General features: G+C 38.7%; 1 protein-coding gene across 1 annotated transcript in view; it reads right to left on the bottom strand.

Annotated features, from left to right (window-relative positions):
- Positions 1–12,919, bottom strand: part of SMYD3 (SET and MYND domain containing 3) — a 399,482-nt gene extending 386,563 nt beyond the window's left edge. The window contains exon 1 of the mRNA XM_017806572.1: positions 12,751–12,919. Coding sequence (XP_017662061.1) covers positions 12,751–12,914 — 164 coding nt within the window. The 5' untranslated portion in view covers positions 12,915–12,919. The remainder of the gene's footprint in view (positions 1–12,750) is intronic.
- Positions 12,920–20,169: the final 7,250 nt, after the last annotated feature.

The following is a 20,169-nucleotide window of genomic DNA, read 5'->3' on the forward strand; positions in this document are numbered from 1 at the left end:
GGATGCAAACAGCCACAGGCTTTCCAGCCACGTGTTTAGCACTGGTGCTTTCATCTCACTGCTCTCCTGACCAAATACAAAGACAAAACTTGCTAATGTCCAGCTCAAAATCCAGTACCCTCCACATTAGTTTGATTACAAGATGCCTACAGACCTTTTCAATTAAAAAATCCTGTCCACTTAAAACATTTCTAACCTCTCCTTAAGACGCTTTCCAACTTCAGGAAATTCAAATCTTGTACAGAAAATATGAATGTCTTCCCAGTTCTGTATTTTCCTCTTCATTCTTTTAAATGTTCTCACAAATCACACAGAGGGCCACAGTCTTGTAACTTCCCAGGGAAAACTAGGACTGCAGGTCTCACCTTTCCAAATCTCCCTAAGATTTTTATACATACATGCAAAAATCAGAAAGCATATTTCATAACTCTTCATACCATACATACATTGTTAACTTCAGCTTCCATCTGCTAAATTCTTTAATTGGTAATTGATTTATATCACAGTATCTTCCACAGAAGACCAGTACTTTAAAAAAACTGTCATGTTCTTCCTTTATGATCAGTTTTTCCCAGAAAGATTTAATATCCCTTCTTCTAAGAGCAGCTCTCCAAGATACGTCTCCTGAGTCCACCTCAGGATTAACAATTTTTCACACTGACATTTTCTTTAGTCTGTTGTAATTCACATTCCACTGGCCCCTTTTCTGCTCCTTGTATGGTATCAGTTAAGCTGCTTTTTTTCACACGTACACTTTTTTCTTGGCCCAAGGACAAGCAAGTCTCACAGCTTTTGAAAAAGTTTTGCATGGCAGAATCAGGATGTATTTTAGGAAATTTAAACAGCCATGTTAATTCTAAGTATACGTATAAACCTGTTGGTGTTGAACTTTTTCCTAGTAGTACTATTAAATTTATAGCAGATATGCTTTCTGCTGCTAATAATCACTTTTAAGATGTTCCATTGAGTTAAGGTCAAATATTGCCCTTAAGGTGATATAAAAACACATAATTAAAATATTTTCTATTTTACATGCTATTGACAACTGCTAAATATATGAGTGAATGCAATAAACTTCAAATCTCTCTCAAATAGGTAATCAAGGAAAGACCTTATTAAATTTAACAGACAAAAGAAGGACTCTAATCCTCCAATTATGTATCTGAACTACATCTGTTGTGCTTCTCATACATGCATTAAAATATACACATCATCTGAGAATATCTTCAGTTTTATACATGAACAAGACAAATTAAAAAGAGGTGATTACTACCATTTTTTGATTGGATTGACCCCTTGCCCCAAGTTGTGTTCAAAGACTCTCCATGAAGGCTTCATCTGGTGGCAGAAAGGCAGAAAAATGACAACTGGTCCTTACAAGTAAGAAACCTTACAATAGCCTCTTCAGATAAAAACATAAGTGACAAGTATTATTGCAAAGGAAATTTCTAGAAATGCACTGAATACCACCAGAAGGGGAAAAGTTTCCTGAAATACTGAATAAAACAAGCACCATCAAAATAAAATCTTGACAAATCAAATAACTTCCTAGTCAATGAAAAATTAGTTGAATATCTAATTCAGCACACACATACCACATTCCACACATTTATTTATTATCCTAAATTCCACAAGGGGCATTAATTCAGCACAAGTGAATCCAGCCTGTGTCATATTTTATATACATGCAACAGGATTCTCATGTCAGTCCACTTTTCAGTAGAAAGGTGAATCCAGTAAAACAACCCTGCACCAAAATTTTCATGAAGTCTTTAAAGGGGTCTAATTGTTTTGCATACAATGCTCAGCAAGTCTGCACTCCTTATGAAGTTTCAGTAAAAAACTAATTTAAGTAGTTTTGACTCATCAGAACACAGAATAAAGCACTAACCACATAAAACAGTCAGTGTAATTTAATCAAAGTGACTGCCAAAGCAGCAAAGGCTATTAAATAGCAGCAAAACCCATATATAAGCAACATACAAACTGACCACAAGTCTAGTAAAATACTAGGTATCCATTAGAAGTGGAAAGATTAACTTGTTTCAGCAATTGAGTTGGTAACTAAGAGCCTTTTTAACTTTCCCACTGTTATTTATGCCTGATCTGTCAGTCTTCTTAGTGCTCATCAGCACAATTCACCTACTGTCTTAGCCACAGAAAAGGACATTTTTAGAGTAAGAGATACTATCATCTGCTTATTTTGTGGAATAAAACCAAAACTTAAAAAAGGCCCAAAAAAACATAATATTGCAATAGATTTTATCAAAGACAAAATACATTTCGTTGCTTTATCTGTTTTACACCTGCTATCATACATATCTTGTGTGCATTACTGCATAGCCTCTTTTTCCTGGGGCAAAGACTTCAGATAAATCAATCATCACATGTTGAGTTTCATATAGTGTTTCAAGAAATTGTTTCCATGGCTATTCCATCTGTTGTACAGTTATTTTAACTACTAAGATTGTTTTAATATGACAAGAGGATAAAATTCATAAATAGCTGAGTAGCCAGTCTCATTTGCTAAAACAACACAGACATTTATGAACCTAAATCTCTGAAGTGGTTTTCTGTCCCACTACAATTTTTCTTCTTAATCTTTCAGTCTGTTTTTGCTTTTTGAGAAATCTGGACTAAGATACTTTCAACAGCTGGAGGACTTAAGAGTCAATGCACCACAGAAATCAAAGCCAACTACACAAAGGATAGACTCACATCAACTTTCACTCAATGCTTAAAATAACTGTATCCAGAGTTTGATCAAAAAAACTCAATCTTTTTTTTCAGAGGAAATTAAACTGTATGCACTAGTCTGGCACAAGCTTTTTCATTCCATACAATATTCAATAAAGATTTCTAACACAATGATCTGCAAAGTGGTACTTGAATTTATTTCTCACAGACAAGATACCTAGAAATGGAGGAGGTAAAATTTAAGAGATATACTTTTATACACAGCAAGTCTTCCTTGGTACACCACTTATCTCAGAAGGAGTTGCAAGCTCTATTTCTGTGATGGAAAATAGCAGCCAGGCCGCAGCCAGGCCACAGCAAGAAGAGGTGTTATAGTTTATCTTGCCAGGGAGAAGTAGTACTTAAAACAAAGAAATAGCAACAACAAAAACACCCAAAGACAATAGTCCAGTTTGAACCTTTATATTACAGTGAGTTGCTTTTAAGCTTTTCTTGACAAATAAATAAAAACCAGTTTCTGCCCAGAGAAGCCCAAAATACACTGAACAAAGATTTTACATACATAGGAAACAGCCATTGTTTATTTTGTCCTCAACATTTCCTGAGACAAGTCTCTCCTCTTTGAGGACAATGCTTCACCAAACATCTTGTCACAACTTCTCTCTCCCAATTCTACCTTCCCACTACCAAGAATGCCATCACCACAGAAGTTGTCTTTTCAGGTCATTAGTGCATGCTCCTAGCAGTTGAATGAGCCATTTGAATTAGATTGTATGAATGAGCCATATTTGTGTGAATTGTAAGACAGAGTTTATAGCTGATAAGACTGTTTTCACTCCTTCTTGTTTCTTGATGATGATCTTTTATTCATTTTCTGCATTTCTACATCACAACCACTCCTAATCACAGCCTCACAAGTAGTCCTTCTCAACACACTTGCTGGCTTTTTTCCTTTGAATGCTTAAACCTGATTACATAGGCAGCACACAAACTCTACATGAACGCCTGGGGGAAGCCCTCCCCAAGTGAAGCCAGAAGTTGTGTTTCCTACCTACTGACTCCAGGATCAGGTACTCAGAACCCAAGAAGATAATTTAAAAAAATATTCAGTCTTCAATTTCACTTAGGCTTGAGCAACCAAGCTAATAGCATAACAAGCCCTAAGGTGAAGGCAGCTAGTAGCTAAGATGATAAACAGGAAAGCTAAATATTGCATGAATAGGGGATTATAGCTTGAGTCAGCATAGGAATTACTGGTGTTCAACCAATTGTGCCACTTGGTGCCAACTCTACAATCATCAGGACACCTCTGGGAACGATACAAAACTTTAACTTGGCCTCTAAAGAAAATCTCCCATGCAGCCACAGAGGTGCTGTGAGAATTGTGACTGCAGGAATTAAGTGCAGGTCTCAAAATAAGTAAAATCAATGTCAAATATAAAGTCAGAAAAGTCAAGACATTCCTTCTGTAACCAAGAACTCAATCAAAGAGAAAACATTTTCTTTGTAGTAAGAAACACTTACAAATCCCTTCCAATTCAGGATATTCTGTGATTCTATGACAAATGTCTGCAGTGAAGCAAATGCTAGGAAATACTTCTGGGGAAGTAAAATATGGTTGAAACACAACTTGGTAAAGGAATGAAGGTAGGGCCTGATGGCCCAGGACTAGGCTGGACAAGGCAAAAAAATATCATCCTCCACACTAACAAGCCAGTCAATCCTGCACACCTGAAAGCCCTGCTTCTCCTAAAGACACCCATAAGACCTCAGCAATCTCCCTAACTGTCTTTTTAAGACTTCATTTTTAGCTAGAGCAGATTAAAGGCCAGCTACTACCAGAAGGCACAGCCCTGATCATGCGATCTTGACCCACCCCTTCAATGGCACTTCAGCTCCTTTCTTCCCCCAGCAATAAGTTGATTCAAGCGCATTAAGATTTTTATATTTTGATGAAGTATGTTTTCTGCCAGTTTATCTCTCTGCATCAGTATATCATGGGTCATATAAGAAGTAAAGTGCCGAAGGAGAAGCAGAAGGTGCATATAGGAAGGAGAGCAAGGACTTGGGAGAGCAGTAAGACTACCTGCCCTTTCAGCAGCTCCTAGCTGACACATTGGGTAAGTTGTCATGCAGATCCATACCCCAATTCCAAACATGAAGAGGTGTGGCAGAGAGACATGCAGAAAATTCTACTGGCCTCCTCCATATAATTTTGGATAATTCAAAACAGCTGTTGCAACTGGTTCTGAAGAAGACTAGATTCTTCAAAGGAAAACAGCATCATTCTATACACGATACAGCCAAAAGCACAGTGGCTTTTGAGTATAGCCACAATGGAAGCAATCACTAACAGTTAATGAATTCCAATGCTGATGGACAAGACATCATTAACACTTTCTAAACAATTTAAACAATAAATGCAGTGTAAAACTTTGAACAACTTACACATAATTAAAAACTCTCTATGGGAGATATCTGAAACTAATTGTGTCACTACATTAGCTAGAAATTACCCTTATTTTTAATAACTCATGTTTTCCCTTGTAGTGCTAATTATAATTTTGTACTTGCACAATTACAATTTACCCTAAGAAAATGCATACTAAAGACAGTCCAATTCACAAACTTGTTTTCATGGTTTTATCAATAACCACAGGCGAAGAATATTTATTCAGAGCATATTAATATTTTTAAACATTAATATTATAAACTGCACTATGTAGAACAGAAATATAATATCAGGTGTGTACTGCAGATACACAGTAAAGCCTAAATTGAGTAGAATCTTCAAGATCACTACAACTTAAATTGTCAGTCACAGTTTGACAGGACAACATTTGTGACATAATACCTTTCAAATTACAGAGCACTATGAGCATGGAAATTGTAAACACAAAATCACAACAAGGTAATAGCTTTAGGTCTCTTTAAAGCATGGCTAAACTTAAATTTTCATTTTCCATAAATGACAGGCATGGCAATAAAAACTCTTAACCTGGGAGAATTTACTCTTAACAGTGCCTCTCCCTTTTCTGTTTTTCCTATTATTAACAGGAGAAGAGCCAGGTTGGCAGCTGAAGAAATGAACAACAGTCTCAAGACCACAAGACAGCGGAGCAAGGGAAGAAAGAGATAAGCAGTGACCCAGACCTTACCTGAAGCAAAACCAGAGCATTCAAAGCAGTAAGGAGGCACTGAGCGAAGACCGAAATACTGTGCAATGGAAAGAAGGGTTTATAGCAAACAATCTCAATTACACTCCCAAAACAAGTCTCCAAGATAACCAAACTGTTGGTCGAAAACACCTACCAAGGGATATTCCTAACAGCAACACGGGAAAATCCTGACCACTCTAAAGGGTGCTGTGAGGGAGATAAACCAAATCAATGGGCAGATTAAGACAACTTATTATTAATGCTATCCTGAATTCCAGAGCTCCCTTTTCCCTGCCTTCAACCTGATTCTGAACAGAAGGAAAGGGAGATGGAGTGTGTAAGCAGAATTTCTGCTACAGGCCTTCTCTAAATGAGATACTGCAGGAAAGCAGAGTCTATGGTCTGTTTTCTTCACTCTTGCAGATTTTCCTGGCAGCATGGGACAGCAGCCTGAAAACCACTTCTATGGCTCCCACCGGCACGAGGGTAGAAAAAAGCATTTCCGTCCTGCTTTTTGTGAAGTACTTCAACACTGTGGTGGTAAGATGACGTGGAGGAGTGAAAGTCTCTTCTCAGGACAATGCTACCTTTTTTTAGGCTATTAGTCATTCAGCTACAGATAGAAACGTTTCTGTTGGTGGTGATGTGCGATTTCTGAGGTCTTGAGAAACATTCTCAAAAATTTACATAGAACCTGAAATTATGATACTTTGTATAGCACGTCTTACATACAATTTTGCTTCACATCCTTTGCTCCTACTTCACACTAAATCACTTATATTAAGAGACAGTGCTGCAATTGCACTCCTACTTGTCAGAATGCTGCATCAAGTTACAGCACATAATTCCCAGGATTATCCTACCTTGGAAGCACAAAACATACCTGCTCCTAACACTCATCCTGTTTCCACACTGCAACGGAACACTAATAAGATATTTTTTTATATTCCTGTACTTCATGGAAGGTTATACAGCTTGAAAACTACTGAAAATCTGTCTAGGACTTTGACTCTCGCTGAAGGAACATGAAACATGCTATACTTCTCATATCTTAAAAATGTTATTGACTTACTGACATGGCACCAAGTCATGCTTTAATTCATTTCTGTGGCAAGTTTTATGTGGCAAGAATTATTTTTTTATATATGTTTGAGGAATTTTTAAAACCTTGCTATTCCATTGTATAAACAATCATGAAATTACAATACTCTAGAGGGAAAAAAAAACCCTTTCTATACAAGCAAACTACAAAACATGGATTTTGTTCTCTATCTCAAAAAAAATATAATAATTATCTTCATTTGATGAGAATTGATGGAAAGTTACAAAAAAAAATCAAAGCATGTATCATCAAATACTAGTTTTCCATATTTTAGAATTCCAGTAGAACAAAATACAAAATACAAGTTTACTAGGAGCACCTAGAGCAGAAAACAGGATATTTTCAAGAAACTAGCATAGGTTTAAAGCTATTTCTGTATTAAGCAGCAACAGAAGTATTTTTCAGATATGAATCAGGAGATCACGTAGATTTTATAACCTCATGCATTACTGGAAGTCTCATAGAGGCTAACCTTCAATTCACAAAAAGAAAGAGCATCCCTTAGCTCGCACCTAATCACCCAGCAAAACTGGAAGCAGCAGAACTCCGGTGCTCTGATATGAGAGAGATGTTCTCTTTGGTGCTTAAGGAAGCATTTTAGGTTTACTGGTTAGTGACAGCACCTTCATGGAGAAACTCTCATTGTTACAGAGCCAAAATAAGGAGCTTCTCTCCTCTCTCGACCTACCTATTGCAGTGTGAAAGGGATACACTTGAAGACTAGTTGTCCTCAGGCAGAACTGCACTACTCCAAGCCAGGGTCACAGTGGTACAAAGGATCACACAATCACAACCATCCTCCTTGACACATGCTCTTTCTGACTCAAACTCTGCTTCTCTCTACTTAAAAAATTCCATACCATGGTTATAACTTAACACTATTTTTGTACCTTCAGGATGCCATTAACTTAGGCACTCCATACTGTAACAGTGGTACGTCAACTTTTATGATAATGATAATAACAAGTGTAACATTATTATTAATTACTACTTAAAACAATAATGATAAATTAACTAGCAGCTAATTTAAGAGTGTGTCAATGCTGAAGACACAGTCCTGAATGTAAAGGTGTTTCCATTTAGCTATTTTTAAGTCAGATGAAATCAAGTAAGGAGCATACAATTGCTGGCCTGTGTTTAGCACTTTGTAATCACCCAACTATTTGGTCAATTCTTGGTTATATTTCCCATACTGCAATAATGTCTAGCTTACCACCATTCCCAGTTTAAATGGTTTTCCTCTTTCTAAATATGTTTAGAAAACTTGTAGTCATTCAAAAACACATTCCTACTTCCTCTTAATCTGTTACCAGAGCCTGAACCTCTGACCTTACCCCAATAAGAAACACTTATGCCTTTTATTTTGTAGTCTATACATGATGGTGTTCATTACCTAGTCTCAAATATTCACTTTTCTTAAGTGTTTCTTTCCTTTAAAGGTATAAGTGGTATAGCATTTTGAAATATACTAGCGTGACCTCTTTTTCCTACTTTCTCTGAGACTCAGATTCTAGAAAGTTTGTTGGTTTGCTCCTAAGTGTCAACCAGGACTTAAATTTTCTTGCAGCGGATTCTTGTAACTACAACCCATCACAAAAATGTTCTGTGAAAAGCAAGGTATAATTGATTTTCACCTCATTTTGGCTCCCATCTATAACAGACTGGATATATTTTCAATTCAAAATCTGAAAGTCAGACCAAGCAGTACCATCACTACCATGTACCTTACAGAAAACTCAATCAGTGGGGATTAATGGCCAATAGAACATTGAGTATGCAGAAGAAGAGAACTGCCAGGCACTAAGATGCTACTTCTGCATTCACTTATCAGACAAAGCGCATCTTTACAGGCCATGTAAAGATATAACAAGCTGAGCAAACTGAGCAACACCACAGGTAAAGCAAACAGCCTGATAAATCAGCATATGCAAGCAAACTTTGCAATGTTAAACTGTCCACCACTAAAAGTCAATACTGATTTAGGACTATTTTGTTACACCAAGAAGTAACTTGCTATATCCAGATTTTAATGGAATTTCTAATCTGATCAACTACACAAAAGCAAATTCTAATACACTATAAAATTTTTTTAAAAAGTGAAATTAAAAATAGTACCAATTAAAGGCAGAAAAAGGGATAAGTCTTTCCTTTAAGTCTTTCCTTTGCCTAGAAAGTTGAGAATATCACTATTTCCTGATTTATTCTGGAATCTTCCATAATCTCATGTAACATTAACAGAAGAGCTCTAAACATATAATTAACTCCAGTGTTTGCAGTTAATTTGCTTTTTTAAGGAAATGAAAAAAAAATTCAGTCATCACACTCAGCTGACTATGCAAACTGCAAGCCTGGTTTTCTGACCCAGGGAAGACAATAGAGACTATAATCAAGAATGAAATCATTAGTCACCTGGATTAATAAAATCCACAAACACAGAGCAAGCACAGCTCCCGCAAAAGGACAGCCTACTTTTCTAACGTGCCCAAATTCTATGAAAGTGTCAACTCACAAACAAATAAAAGGAGCCCACTGAACATAATGTAATTGTGAAAAGGCTTAATCAAGCTAAATTGTCAAGGACTGGATAAAGGTCATTTTATAGCCTGAGAGATGGGTAAAGGATAGAGAAGAAAAACTAAGGTACCATAGCTGCTTTCCAGAACAGAGAAGGGTGATGGAAGCCTCTGGGGATCACTAGCAGTTAGATTTATTCACCACTTTTATCAATTTGCAACAGAATGGAAAGTACAGCCAAATCCCCTCAATTTGTAAACAGAACAGCTTGCTTTACCCCTCAGTACCACTACATAAACCTGTACTGAGCTGTACTGCCATTGACACCACGTTAAAGAGGTATTGAAGCATGGAAGAAGCTGTATGGAAAATTTTTAGTTAATAGGAGAGGAAGAATCTTTTCTGTTGCTTTCCCCAGTAAATTGTCGGGAAAAGATGCTGGCCATTCAAATCTTGTCAGACTTCCACAAAGCAAAAACAGCATGTTTCCAGAAAGGCACTGACCCTAACACTACAGATACCTATGCAGAAAATGTACCATCATGCAACACAACGTTATGTGTTCTCTCAAGGCACTGCTTCCATAGAAATACACACTGTCAACACTCTTCTTCTTTATCAGAATTTGTATTTCAGAGCAAATCTTTACTATGTATCCTACTTCAGGATAGTATTTGTTTAATTGCTAAAGGAATATAATTCAAACAGCTATGCTATCATATTAAATCAGCTATAGTAGAGTATTTTAGCCCAGCCTTGTATAGAAAACAACATGAACCTCTTCATTGGAAAATATATTTTCTATTTATATACATTTGAAGAAGAAATCACAGAAGGGGAGAAAGTTACAAAAATCTACCATCTGATCTGCATATAACATAAATCTAATAACACCAACCCAAACTTTTAATTTCACTATGAAAACAGTTCTAATAAGGTAAGGAAGGGTTGTTAGTTTTTCTACCATTAGATGCATTAACTATATATATATATATACACACATACGTATAAACATTTCAGTATTTTAAATCCATAATAACATTCACTTTAACTTAGGCGTGACTAAGCAGAACTTCTGCATTATCTGAGCTTTCCTCTCTGAAACAGAGCAGCAAACTGCTCCCAACAGCCATCCTTACCCTGCATTGATACCTCAGACCCTTGCTGTAAGACTTGGCCAAAGTCACAAAGTCAGCACTGTAATAAGCCTATGACCCCAAATCCTGGTGAGACTTTGCTGCCTCTCAGCAAGCTGTCCAGAAAGAAAATATTCTGCACATCATTACCTATCTTCTGCCTCAGCCAACACTTGTCACACAGTCAAAAGCTGCATCTAACAACATTTACTACTACATGCTGACAGACAAAAGCAAGTTTAGAATTACACTTCACAGTGTAAAGCCTCAAACATTAATTGCATATATGATTGCTAACATGCTAAATTAATGTCAAGAACGAGACTTTCTTTTTTATTTGCATTCCTGTACTGCCACCTAAAGATCAGGCTGAAAAGCAGGAACAGAAGTGGACAACATGACTTTTATCAGTAGTCCTGAAAATGAGCAGTAATGATTTTTCTGATACCTTGTTTTGAACGAAGATCACTCCAGATTCAACCAGATCAAAACCAGATTCATGAAAAAGTTCCATTCCACATTCCAGTTTAGCAATACTTCACCGTTTTTCTAATTTCCATCCATTACAAAAAAAAAAAAATTGAGATTGTATGGATCATGTATGGATTTATGTATCACTCACTAATTTAACAAAGTCCATTCAACAGAAAGCCACTGCCTTTAAGAAAGTCTCTTTGGACAGACTTATGTATAAGCTCTGTCTAGCCACAGTATATTTTAAAAAAGGAAGACGACTGCTGGAAAAATATTTTTAACTTATTTAACTTTTTTAATTTAATTATATCACCATTTAGGAAAAAAAAGAATAGATAACCTTTCGTGATATAACAAGTTGGTAACACTACTATTTCTCCCAACAAAACATGCCCTGGTTATGCATCTACATCCAAACACTTCAGATTCATTTTTATTCCACCTGTTGCTGCACTCAACCCATCTTCCAAAGTCTGCAGCCTCTCACAACTTCAAATTGAAAAGATAGAGACAGTCACCACCCTGAAGGACTCTGATGTCACCAGTCAAACTTCATAAATATATTAGCTAAAAATCTGGGTTTGATTTTGGTGTTTGCTTGGGGTTTGTTTGAGTATGATGAGGCGAGATGCAAGCGTGACCTGGAATACATCGTCAAACTTTTCTCTGAGAAAACGAGGACACATTATCTTAAACCAGAAGCTAAGGTGTCCTGAGAAAAAAAGGACACAGAGCAAATCACAGCGATTGTTTCAACAAACAAAACTTAAAGTATTTTAAAAATAAAATAAACCAGAAATAAAACAAACAAACAAAAAGCTAGCAGTATTGGGTTTTCTCCTCTTTTCTTCATTTCTTGGCAATTATATATGGGTTTGGATTACCGACCAATATGTTTCAGGTCTTAATACACAGATCTACAAACAACTCATCACAATCTGGCTTGCTGGGAAATTGCCCAAGGTTAGAAAAGAGGTTTGCTTGTTTGTTTCTAAACAAACACAGAAAGGTTACGTGAGTTTTGTCAGTTTCCACCCGTAAGGATGTGGGGGAAGACGGAAGACGTTTATTTAACACGTCTCAAAACCACGTGCTCCTTCAACGGGATAAATCTGCGCGGTCGACAGGAAGCTCAATGCCTATTTCATGAAGGCTGGCGCCTCGTCACCTCTGCGAAAGCCCAGGGCAGAGCTCCGTTTTGTCCCTCCCGGGCTCAGGAACAACTAAGGGAAAACTGGAGTCTCCAGGTACCGCCAGCCCAACGGGAAAACGCCACGGCGCAGCAGCACCGCACCGAGCCACGCCGGCATTGCCGGCTCCGACCAGCCCGGGAAACTCCCACCAAATTCCGGGCGTCCGGGAAGACGCGAATGCGCAAAAAAGCCTTAAAAAAAAAAAAGCCCCGACTTAAAGGAGCGGCAGGAAGCAGCAAGTCGCGCCCCTCAGTCCAGGCGGCACCTGGCCGCCGAGACCCGGCACAGCCGCCTCCTCCTCCCCAGGAGAGAAACCCCCATCCCTCCCACCCCGCACGGCACAGCCGGCTCCTCTCCGGGGAACAGACCCCCACCCCACGCCGCACTGCCCAGCCCGGCACTGCCCCGCCCCGGCGGAAGGGGCGGCGCTGCCCGGGCGGGGCGGGGGAAGGGCGGCCGTGCCGTCCTGCAGGTACCTGCGCAAGCAGCGTTCGCATAGGCTGCCCAGCTGCTCCTTAGTGAGGACGTAGGCGAAGGGCTCGGCGCGGTAGAGCAGCTCGCCGGGCCGCACCCGCCGGCGGGAGCGGAGGCCGCTACCCTTGCCCGGGCTTGGGAACCGCTCCAGCACCGCCGACTCCATCCTTCCGCGCGCGCCGCCACGGGGAGAGGGGAGCGCGGGCGGCCCCGCCCGCCGGCACGTGACGCGGTGCTGCCACCGCCATCTTAAGTCAGGGCCAAGGCCGGGTGGGACTGCAGAGGTTGAGCTCGGGAGGTTATTCATACTCCTGTGTCGTGGCGCAGGACTGGACAGGACAGCTGCACTGAAAGGCCGTGGGGCAGAGGGCAGCCCTTTGACCGAAGAGGGGGTTAATAATACATTTAACAGAATCCCAGAATGGGTAAGGTTAGAAGGCACAACAGTGGGTCATCTGATCCAACCTCCCTGCTCAAGCAGGGTCAGCCTAGACCACATTGCACAGGTTTGCGTACAGACAGTTCTTGAATATCTCCAGTGAGAGAGACTCCACAACCTCTCTGGGCAATCTGTTCCAGTGCTCAGTCACCCGCACAGTAAAGAAGTTCTTCCTTGTGTTCAGGTGGAACTTCCTGTGCATCAATTTCTGCTTATTACCTCTTGTCCTATTGCTTGGCCTCACTGAGAAGAGCCTGGATCCATCCTCTTGGCACTCTCCCTTCAGATATTTATACACATTAGTGAGGTCCCCTCTTACTCATTTCTTCTCAAGGCTGAACAAGCCCAGCTCTCTTAGCCTTTCCTCATAAGAGAATTTCAATTAACACATCACCCTGTGATGCCAACTGCAGTGGCTGTCAGTGTTTCCATGGCCAACTACAAACAATATTCTGGAGTTTCTTCAGTTGCTGTAGGACTTTGTGGCTTGGTTGGTTTGTTTTTAAAGAGAATGAGGGGCAGTCATGAAATGTATAATTGTAAATCTTGTTAAGCATAATACAGGGAGCCCTTGTGACGCAGACACCTCACAGCTGCTGCAGGTCAGCCTCAGAAGGAACCTGAAGTGATAGGAAGTCCCAGCAGCCACATTTGCCTTGTCCAGCACCACTCCTGATTCATTCCTGTACCCACCCAGCTTCAATGCTGACATGGAAGTGCAAAAAACCACAAATGAGGACACTTGGAGTTTGCATCCCTGCAGCTTTGTATGTAATGGAGGGAACTTCTCCAGGTCCTACTGAGCCCCAGCCCAGGCCCATGTCCTCCAAGGGGCCGCAGGCAGTCAGAGAGCCCCTCAAACCTGACAGCTGATGCATGTTAATGCAACAACTCTTCTTCATCCTTCAATGTACTGCAAAGGGGAAATCATGCTATTTTTGTATTGACACACAAGGGTTTCTCAGTGAGTTTTCTTCACTGATGCAACATTGAAACCAGCATAAAAGAGTCAGATCTGAGGCAGGGGCTTCATCATGTGTATACCCGTTTGTTGCAAATGATACACATTTCAGTTCATTATCTTGATCAAAATATTAAACAGTTTGGTTCACAAAGGAAGAGATATGAAAATGATTCTGTCAAAAAACACCCCAAAATAGGACATTTTATTTATGAACTAGCATCTGGATGTATTTCTGGATCTCATTGTGATCTGAATACAAAGAAGTATGGCTGGGCCAGAAACTGCTGGGTACCTAATCTCTGGCAGTGTTTGTCACTGACAATGCAACCCATACACCAAATTACTTCTTGGCAGAACCATCGGTTAGAGGGACCAGATAAACCACAAGGGGAAAAGAAAAACACTTGCTGGATTAACTAAGACAACTAGTCTGAAATGTTGATGTTCAAAGCCAATGAGATGATAAATTCTTTCTCTGTGGGTCTACATAGCTGTTGTTCATTTATGAGATTACACACTGTGATGCAAATTGACTTAGTCTGGTTTTCCTCATTATGCCTATAGAGGGAGGTAGGGCTTGTGTTTTGGAAAAGGCAGTTGAGTCATCCTGTCAAAGCACAACCAGAAGACGANAACAGTTCTGTAAAACAGGTGTGCATTGCTAAAACACACTCAAGTTGTGTTCTCAGTAATGATTATTTCAGTTTGCAATTGTTTCCCTCCAAGTTGCAACAAAGTAATCAGGAATGACAGTATAAATATCCAAAATACTGCTATTGGGAAGAATCAAGTCACAAGATTTTCACAGAAAAATTTATTTTAACATTCACTTAAATGCTGCAATGATGTAATTCATTACCAAAAGAACTGACAGCAATCTGGCTGTCAGTGAAATCATTATGCACATTACTATGTTTATCTTTAGCCCTCCTAGCAAATTTTTTAAAAGTGTTCAATTACAGTGGTGGTGTGAGATTCTCAAGAATTATCCTTAACAGTTACTAAAATATTAGATGACTAGCTCTGTATTTGGCTTGTATGCTTTACTCCTTCACCTATGTGATTTTCTGCATTTCCCTGTCTATGCTGTTTTATTGAGTTTCTAAGCAGACATTGCCCAAAAACTGTGACAAAAACAAACCCAGTAATAGCAGAAGGTAACATCTATACCTATTAGTGCATAAATTTAAGAAATGAATACTCAATATGCAAAAAGCATGAACTTAAAGTCCTACCTGTGAACTGCAAAAGGTGCACTCAGGGAAGAGCTAATATGAATATACATTACCAGAAGTAATTTTCATTATTTTCTCAGTTTTCCATGTCAGGTTTTCTCACTCACATATCCCATAACACAGCAAGTTCTCGCAAAGTACAGAAACATATCTGAGGGAATGACAGTCTACTGTCTCTCTCACACACAAACAAAATGAAAACCACAACCTTGAAGAGCCCAGCTACTCTAGCAAAACCAAAGTATGAATAGCTGAAGGGACTTCCATCAGTTTGGCATAAGTAAAATAAGCCACAGAAGCCCAAGATCAGCTTTTAGCTGACATTGCATTTCAAGTGATGCAAAAGCATAATTGTAGTAATAGAGTTTTTTTAGTATGGGTTAGCTTTTAACACATCATAAACATTTTCATTGCAGTGTTGGATATTTTGACTTCTGTACGAAGAGCTGATTCTGGATATCTACATCTACATCTACATAGGCTGGTCTGCCTAGGAGGGCCATTCAACACAGTCTTTAAGCAATGGTGATCAATGGAATGCCCAATTTGGATGTTTTGGGAAATATCAATGAGAATTTTCTGGGAAGCATGATGATACTCAGGCTATATATTCCAATAAGTGGTTATTTAGCCCCTGACTATATGGAGTTGAAGTTATTCCCTGTTATCAGTATGGTGGTTTAATATGACCGAGTCATACACTGGACCTAAACAGGTCAGACTTCTCAACAGCTATTTGAAGTGCATGACACATTCTGGACAGAAGCAGCTCTCAAGGCATGTAATGAGGGCACTTTTGTGGGAAATACCACTTAATTGTGGCTGATGCTGCTGAATTAGTCATACTTCCTTGCAGCCAGGAAACACTGTAGTGGAAGTTTAGCTCTTCTATCTTAAGACAGCATGTTTTACAACATGAATTTAGAGAAAAAATTGCAATAATGAAATAATTCACATTCTGCTCTTTAGTCATAAATGTGCAATAGCCATTCCAAACAACACAGAATGGGAATTCTTCTGGGAGCAAAATATGGCTCAAAACACAAAATGTTAAATTTTGGATTGTACAAAATCTGTGTTACTAATGGCCTAGAATAGCTATCAAGTGACTTAAAATAAATATCAAATAATGAGTTGAAATCTTGTAAGCACAGAGAAATCTTTTATGAGCACGTGTCTCTTGAAGAGGTCTCTTCACTTTCAGTGTTGGTGTGCTAATAAAAAATTGATTCTAGAATGTAAAATTAAAAATCACTGCAGAAGCATTTTAAGCACAAAGTCATAATAAATTTCACTCACAGCAACAGATTTTATCTGCTGATTATTTTTTTTACTAGGAACTTTACAAAACCATTCCACTGTTACTTGTGTCTTCCCTGCCTCAATTTCCTTCAAACGACAGAAGCACACAGTTCTTAGCTGTTTCGCCTATTTGGGGTCTTATCAATAGAATCAACTACATCAAGGGTTGAAGACTTGCTTACATTATGAGTAATTGACTGTTTCATTTGGTGTTTCTTAACTACTCCTAATTTCCCTTGGGCTTCATATGTCTGCTGCATGTTGCGTTCTATCAGCTGGGGACAGCCAGCGTTCCTAATTTTAGCAGTGACGTTAAAACAGCCCACACAGGGAAAGACGCAGTAGCTGTTGAGAAAGGATACAACGTGAGTGAATAAACATCTCCCACTGACTTCTTGTTCTTTCTGGAAAAGTTGCTTGTTATTTCCATTTTCTCAACGTTTACAAAAGAAAGGTACAGGTTTGCTAATTAAAGGCTTGCAAAGCTCAGGTTGGAATTTTCAATATGCAGCCCCACAGATTGCGTTCAGCCTGACAAAACAATTAATTCAACATGTTTCTCAGGAAGCCTCAGGTTCTTCCTGTCGCACTTGAATGTCTTAAACTACACCACACAATCTGTTTCTCGAGTTTTATGTTGGTATTTCTATCAACATTATTATCATTACTACCTGCAAGGCTGAGCTCTAATTATTAAAATGCTCAATGCTGAACAGGTCTAGTAGCCAGTATATACACATTCCACCTTAACAACCACTTACAGCCGCATCTACTACGTTAATTACTGCAAGGTCACAAACCCTTCCTCTGGATCAAAAGTGAACTGACTATAGAATTCAACTTGACTGATCTTCTAATTCCAAATTTCTTATTGGCAGAATTTCTTATTAACTGGACACCATAAGGACTAAGTTTACTTCTGTTTCTATTTGTGTTTGTTATGATTTTAATATAATTAATAGTAAAAAAATTAGGCAATTGCCATCACAGTCGTGTAATTTTCTTCCACAGGCAGATGGATGGTACAAATGATGAACACCATTGGAAAAGACTTAGCATCTCTAAAGTTATCATCAACATAGAAACTATGATAAATGGGTGCTTTAATATGGGATGCCAAAAGCCATTTTTGGCAGCTCCTCTATGAAACAGTATTGGAAGAGCAGGTGCAACACTTAAAAAAAAGTGTTTTACCGAGTAGCTGTGTCATGTGTGGTTCACGTTTCAGAGGTTTGTGTATTACATTGGTCTTGGGAGAAAAGGGAAAATAAAAAAAACAACCACAACCCCGCAGTTTGGAAATAATTGAAAGGACTAGGTATACTGTGGACCTTCCCTGAAGTATGCGTATGAATGTTGTAATCTCCATCTCATCCAAGATCACAGATTTGAAGACAGAAAAACATAGGAAAAAAAAAATTTGCCCAAAAGTTTTCAGCTAATCAGTGTAATTTAAAAAATCTATTACTTTATATCTTAAATAGATCTTAAATATCTTATATTTAAGATATTCAGAACAACTGAATTGTGCAACATTTTCAAATGTCAGTGCCTATTTCAAAATACTATTTCTGATTTACTGTATCTGGCACAGTAATTCACAAATTAATGCACTTTCAGAAATGGGAAACTTTTCTCTCCCACCATGATAGAAAATGGTTCCTATAAACCTTAGCATGAAGATCATCTCTTCTGAGAAAGTCTATCATGTTAAATTTTGAGTGAAATTGCAGTTTTCTCTTTGAAAAGCATTTTTGATGGTTATTGAACTGTATATGTTAACCTGAATTTATATACTGTTTTCCTAGTTTCAAGTTCTGCCCTTGTATTTATGTGAATCAAAAGTAACTGAAGAGATGGCTGCCTCAATTTTCCATAAACATACAGAGGAATATGGCAAAGAGAGTTATGCAAAGGAAAGGAATACAAGTGGTAGAGGGTTGGTTAAAAATCATAACAAGAATGTATGACAAACCTTTATATACAGTTTAAAACTTGAAAGTGAAGTGAAAGTTTACAGTCAACATTATCCTACAAAAGCTGTAATCCTGCAACAGTAGAAAGTAGAGTGAATAGCATCAATTAATCAAATCCACAGACCTAATTAATTTTCACTACCCATGTATTTATTCACGTACAACAGTAATTTTCACTTTTTCCATCTCTTCCATGAATACCAAAACCATTTTTATAATGACATTTCTCCACTTCTGTTGGGAGAATAAAGCTTGTGTGAACAATTTTTTCTGCATTTCTGTAGGCCTTGCCTTGGCATGGCTGGGTGCAGACAGTAAAAACTGCTGTGTAGTTAACATGGCTTCAGCCTCTGAAGCTAGAACAAAGGAGGATCAGTGCCAAGGTTAAGGAGGAGTCTTGAAAGGTAAACGTGTGCCCTCAGCTCATATGGACACCTGTTATAGTCCAATTAGCACTGGACAACAGAGTATGTTTCTTTTATGTATCCAATACTGTAGAAGAGGTGATCACCCGTAGGGGTGTAGTAACAGTATATAACGAGTATCCTTTTGTAATAAAGCGGACATTTTGTCGATCATATTGGTCTGTGAGCAATCTGTTCCAAGCCCCTCCGCTGACACACTTCACGTTTGTGTTCAGGGCTAAACATTGCTTACACTTAGCCTTAATGGCAGATTTCTGGTGACCATTAAATCTCCTCATTTTAAGTCCACAGTTATGCAATATTCCCTCCACTTACAGACTCCTGCTGTTACAGTGGGAGTCTCTGCACTGGCTCAGTAAATGCTGCTTTCCAACAGCATCAAAATAAAACAATTTTTTTTCAGTTCATGTTTGAAATTTTATCAGCACACAGTTAAAGATGTTTATTTAGACAGTGGTCTTACATTTTATGCATTGAATACTTCTCCTAGTATGTTGGTATGACATCTTTCTGCAACAACAGCAAGATATTTTGATTCAAAGTGTGTGGGGGTGATCAGCCTAGGAGACAAGCACTCTCACAGAACAATAGGTAAGACAGTTACCATCTAATGAGACTGAAAAAGGTGGAATTGCTTCTGTTAATGCAAGTTTGCCATTCATGGGCAATTTACAATGCAAGTTATCCGAAACAGAGACATGAACAGAAAGCAAGCCTAAAATCTTCATGGCTTACACTGTAATACCAGCAACACTCAGAGAGAGACTGCAAATTAAGCCTCAGCCTTTCCAGGAGTTTCATCATAACATTAGAAAAGCTTACCAGCAGCTTCAAGAGAGCTGTGGCCTACCTAGCAGAGGCAACTGAGGCTGCTCGGTTTTCCATCTGCAGAAGACCAAGATGAATGCTTGTCACATCTGTACTTCACACTCTGCTTAAGAAATACAGTTCTGTGTTTGCAGTGTTTTGGGCACTACTGTTTTCCAAAGTCTGAAAATAGCTCAGCCTTCACCAAAGGCATTTTATTAACTTGTACTTTGCTAAAGAGGCGTATTTTTGGCCACAGTGCTTCCTAGAGGG

Source organism: Lepidothrix coronata, unplaced genomic scaffold, assembly GCF_001604755.1.
Source record: "Lepidothrix coronata isolate B3197 unplaced genomic scaffold, Lepidothrix_coronata-1.0 Scaffold16, whole genome shotgun sequence".
NCBI lineage: Eukaryota > Metazoa > Chordata > Aves > Passeriformes > Pipridae > Lepidothrix > Lepidothrix coronata.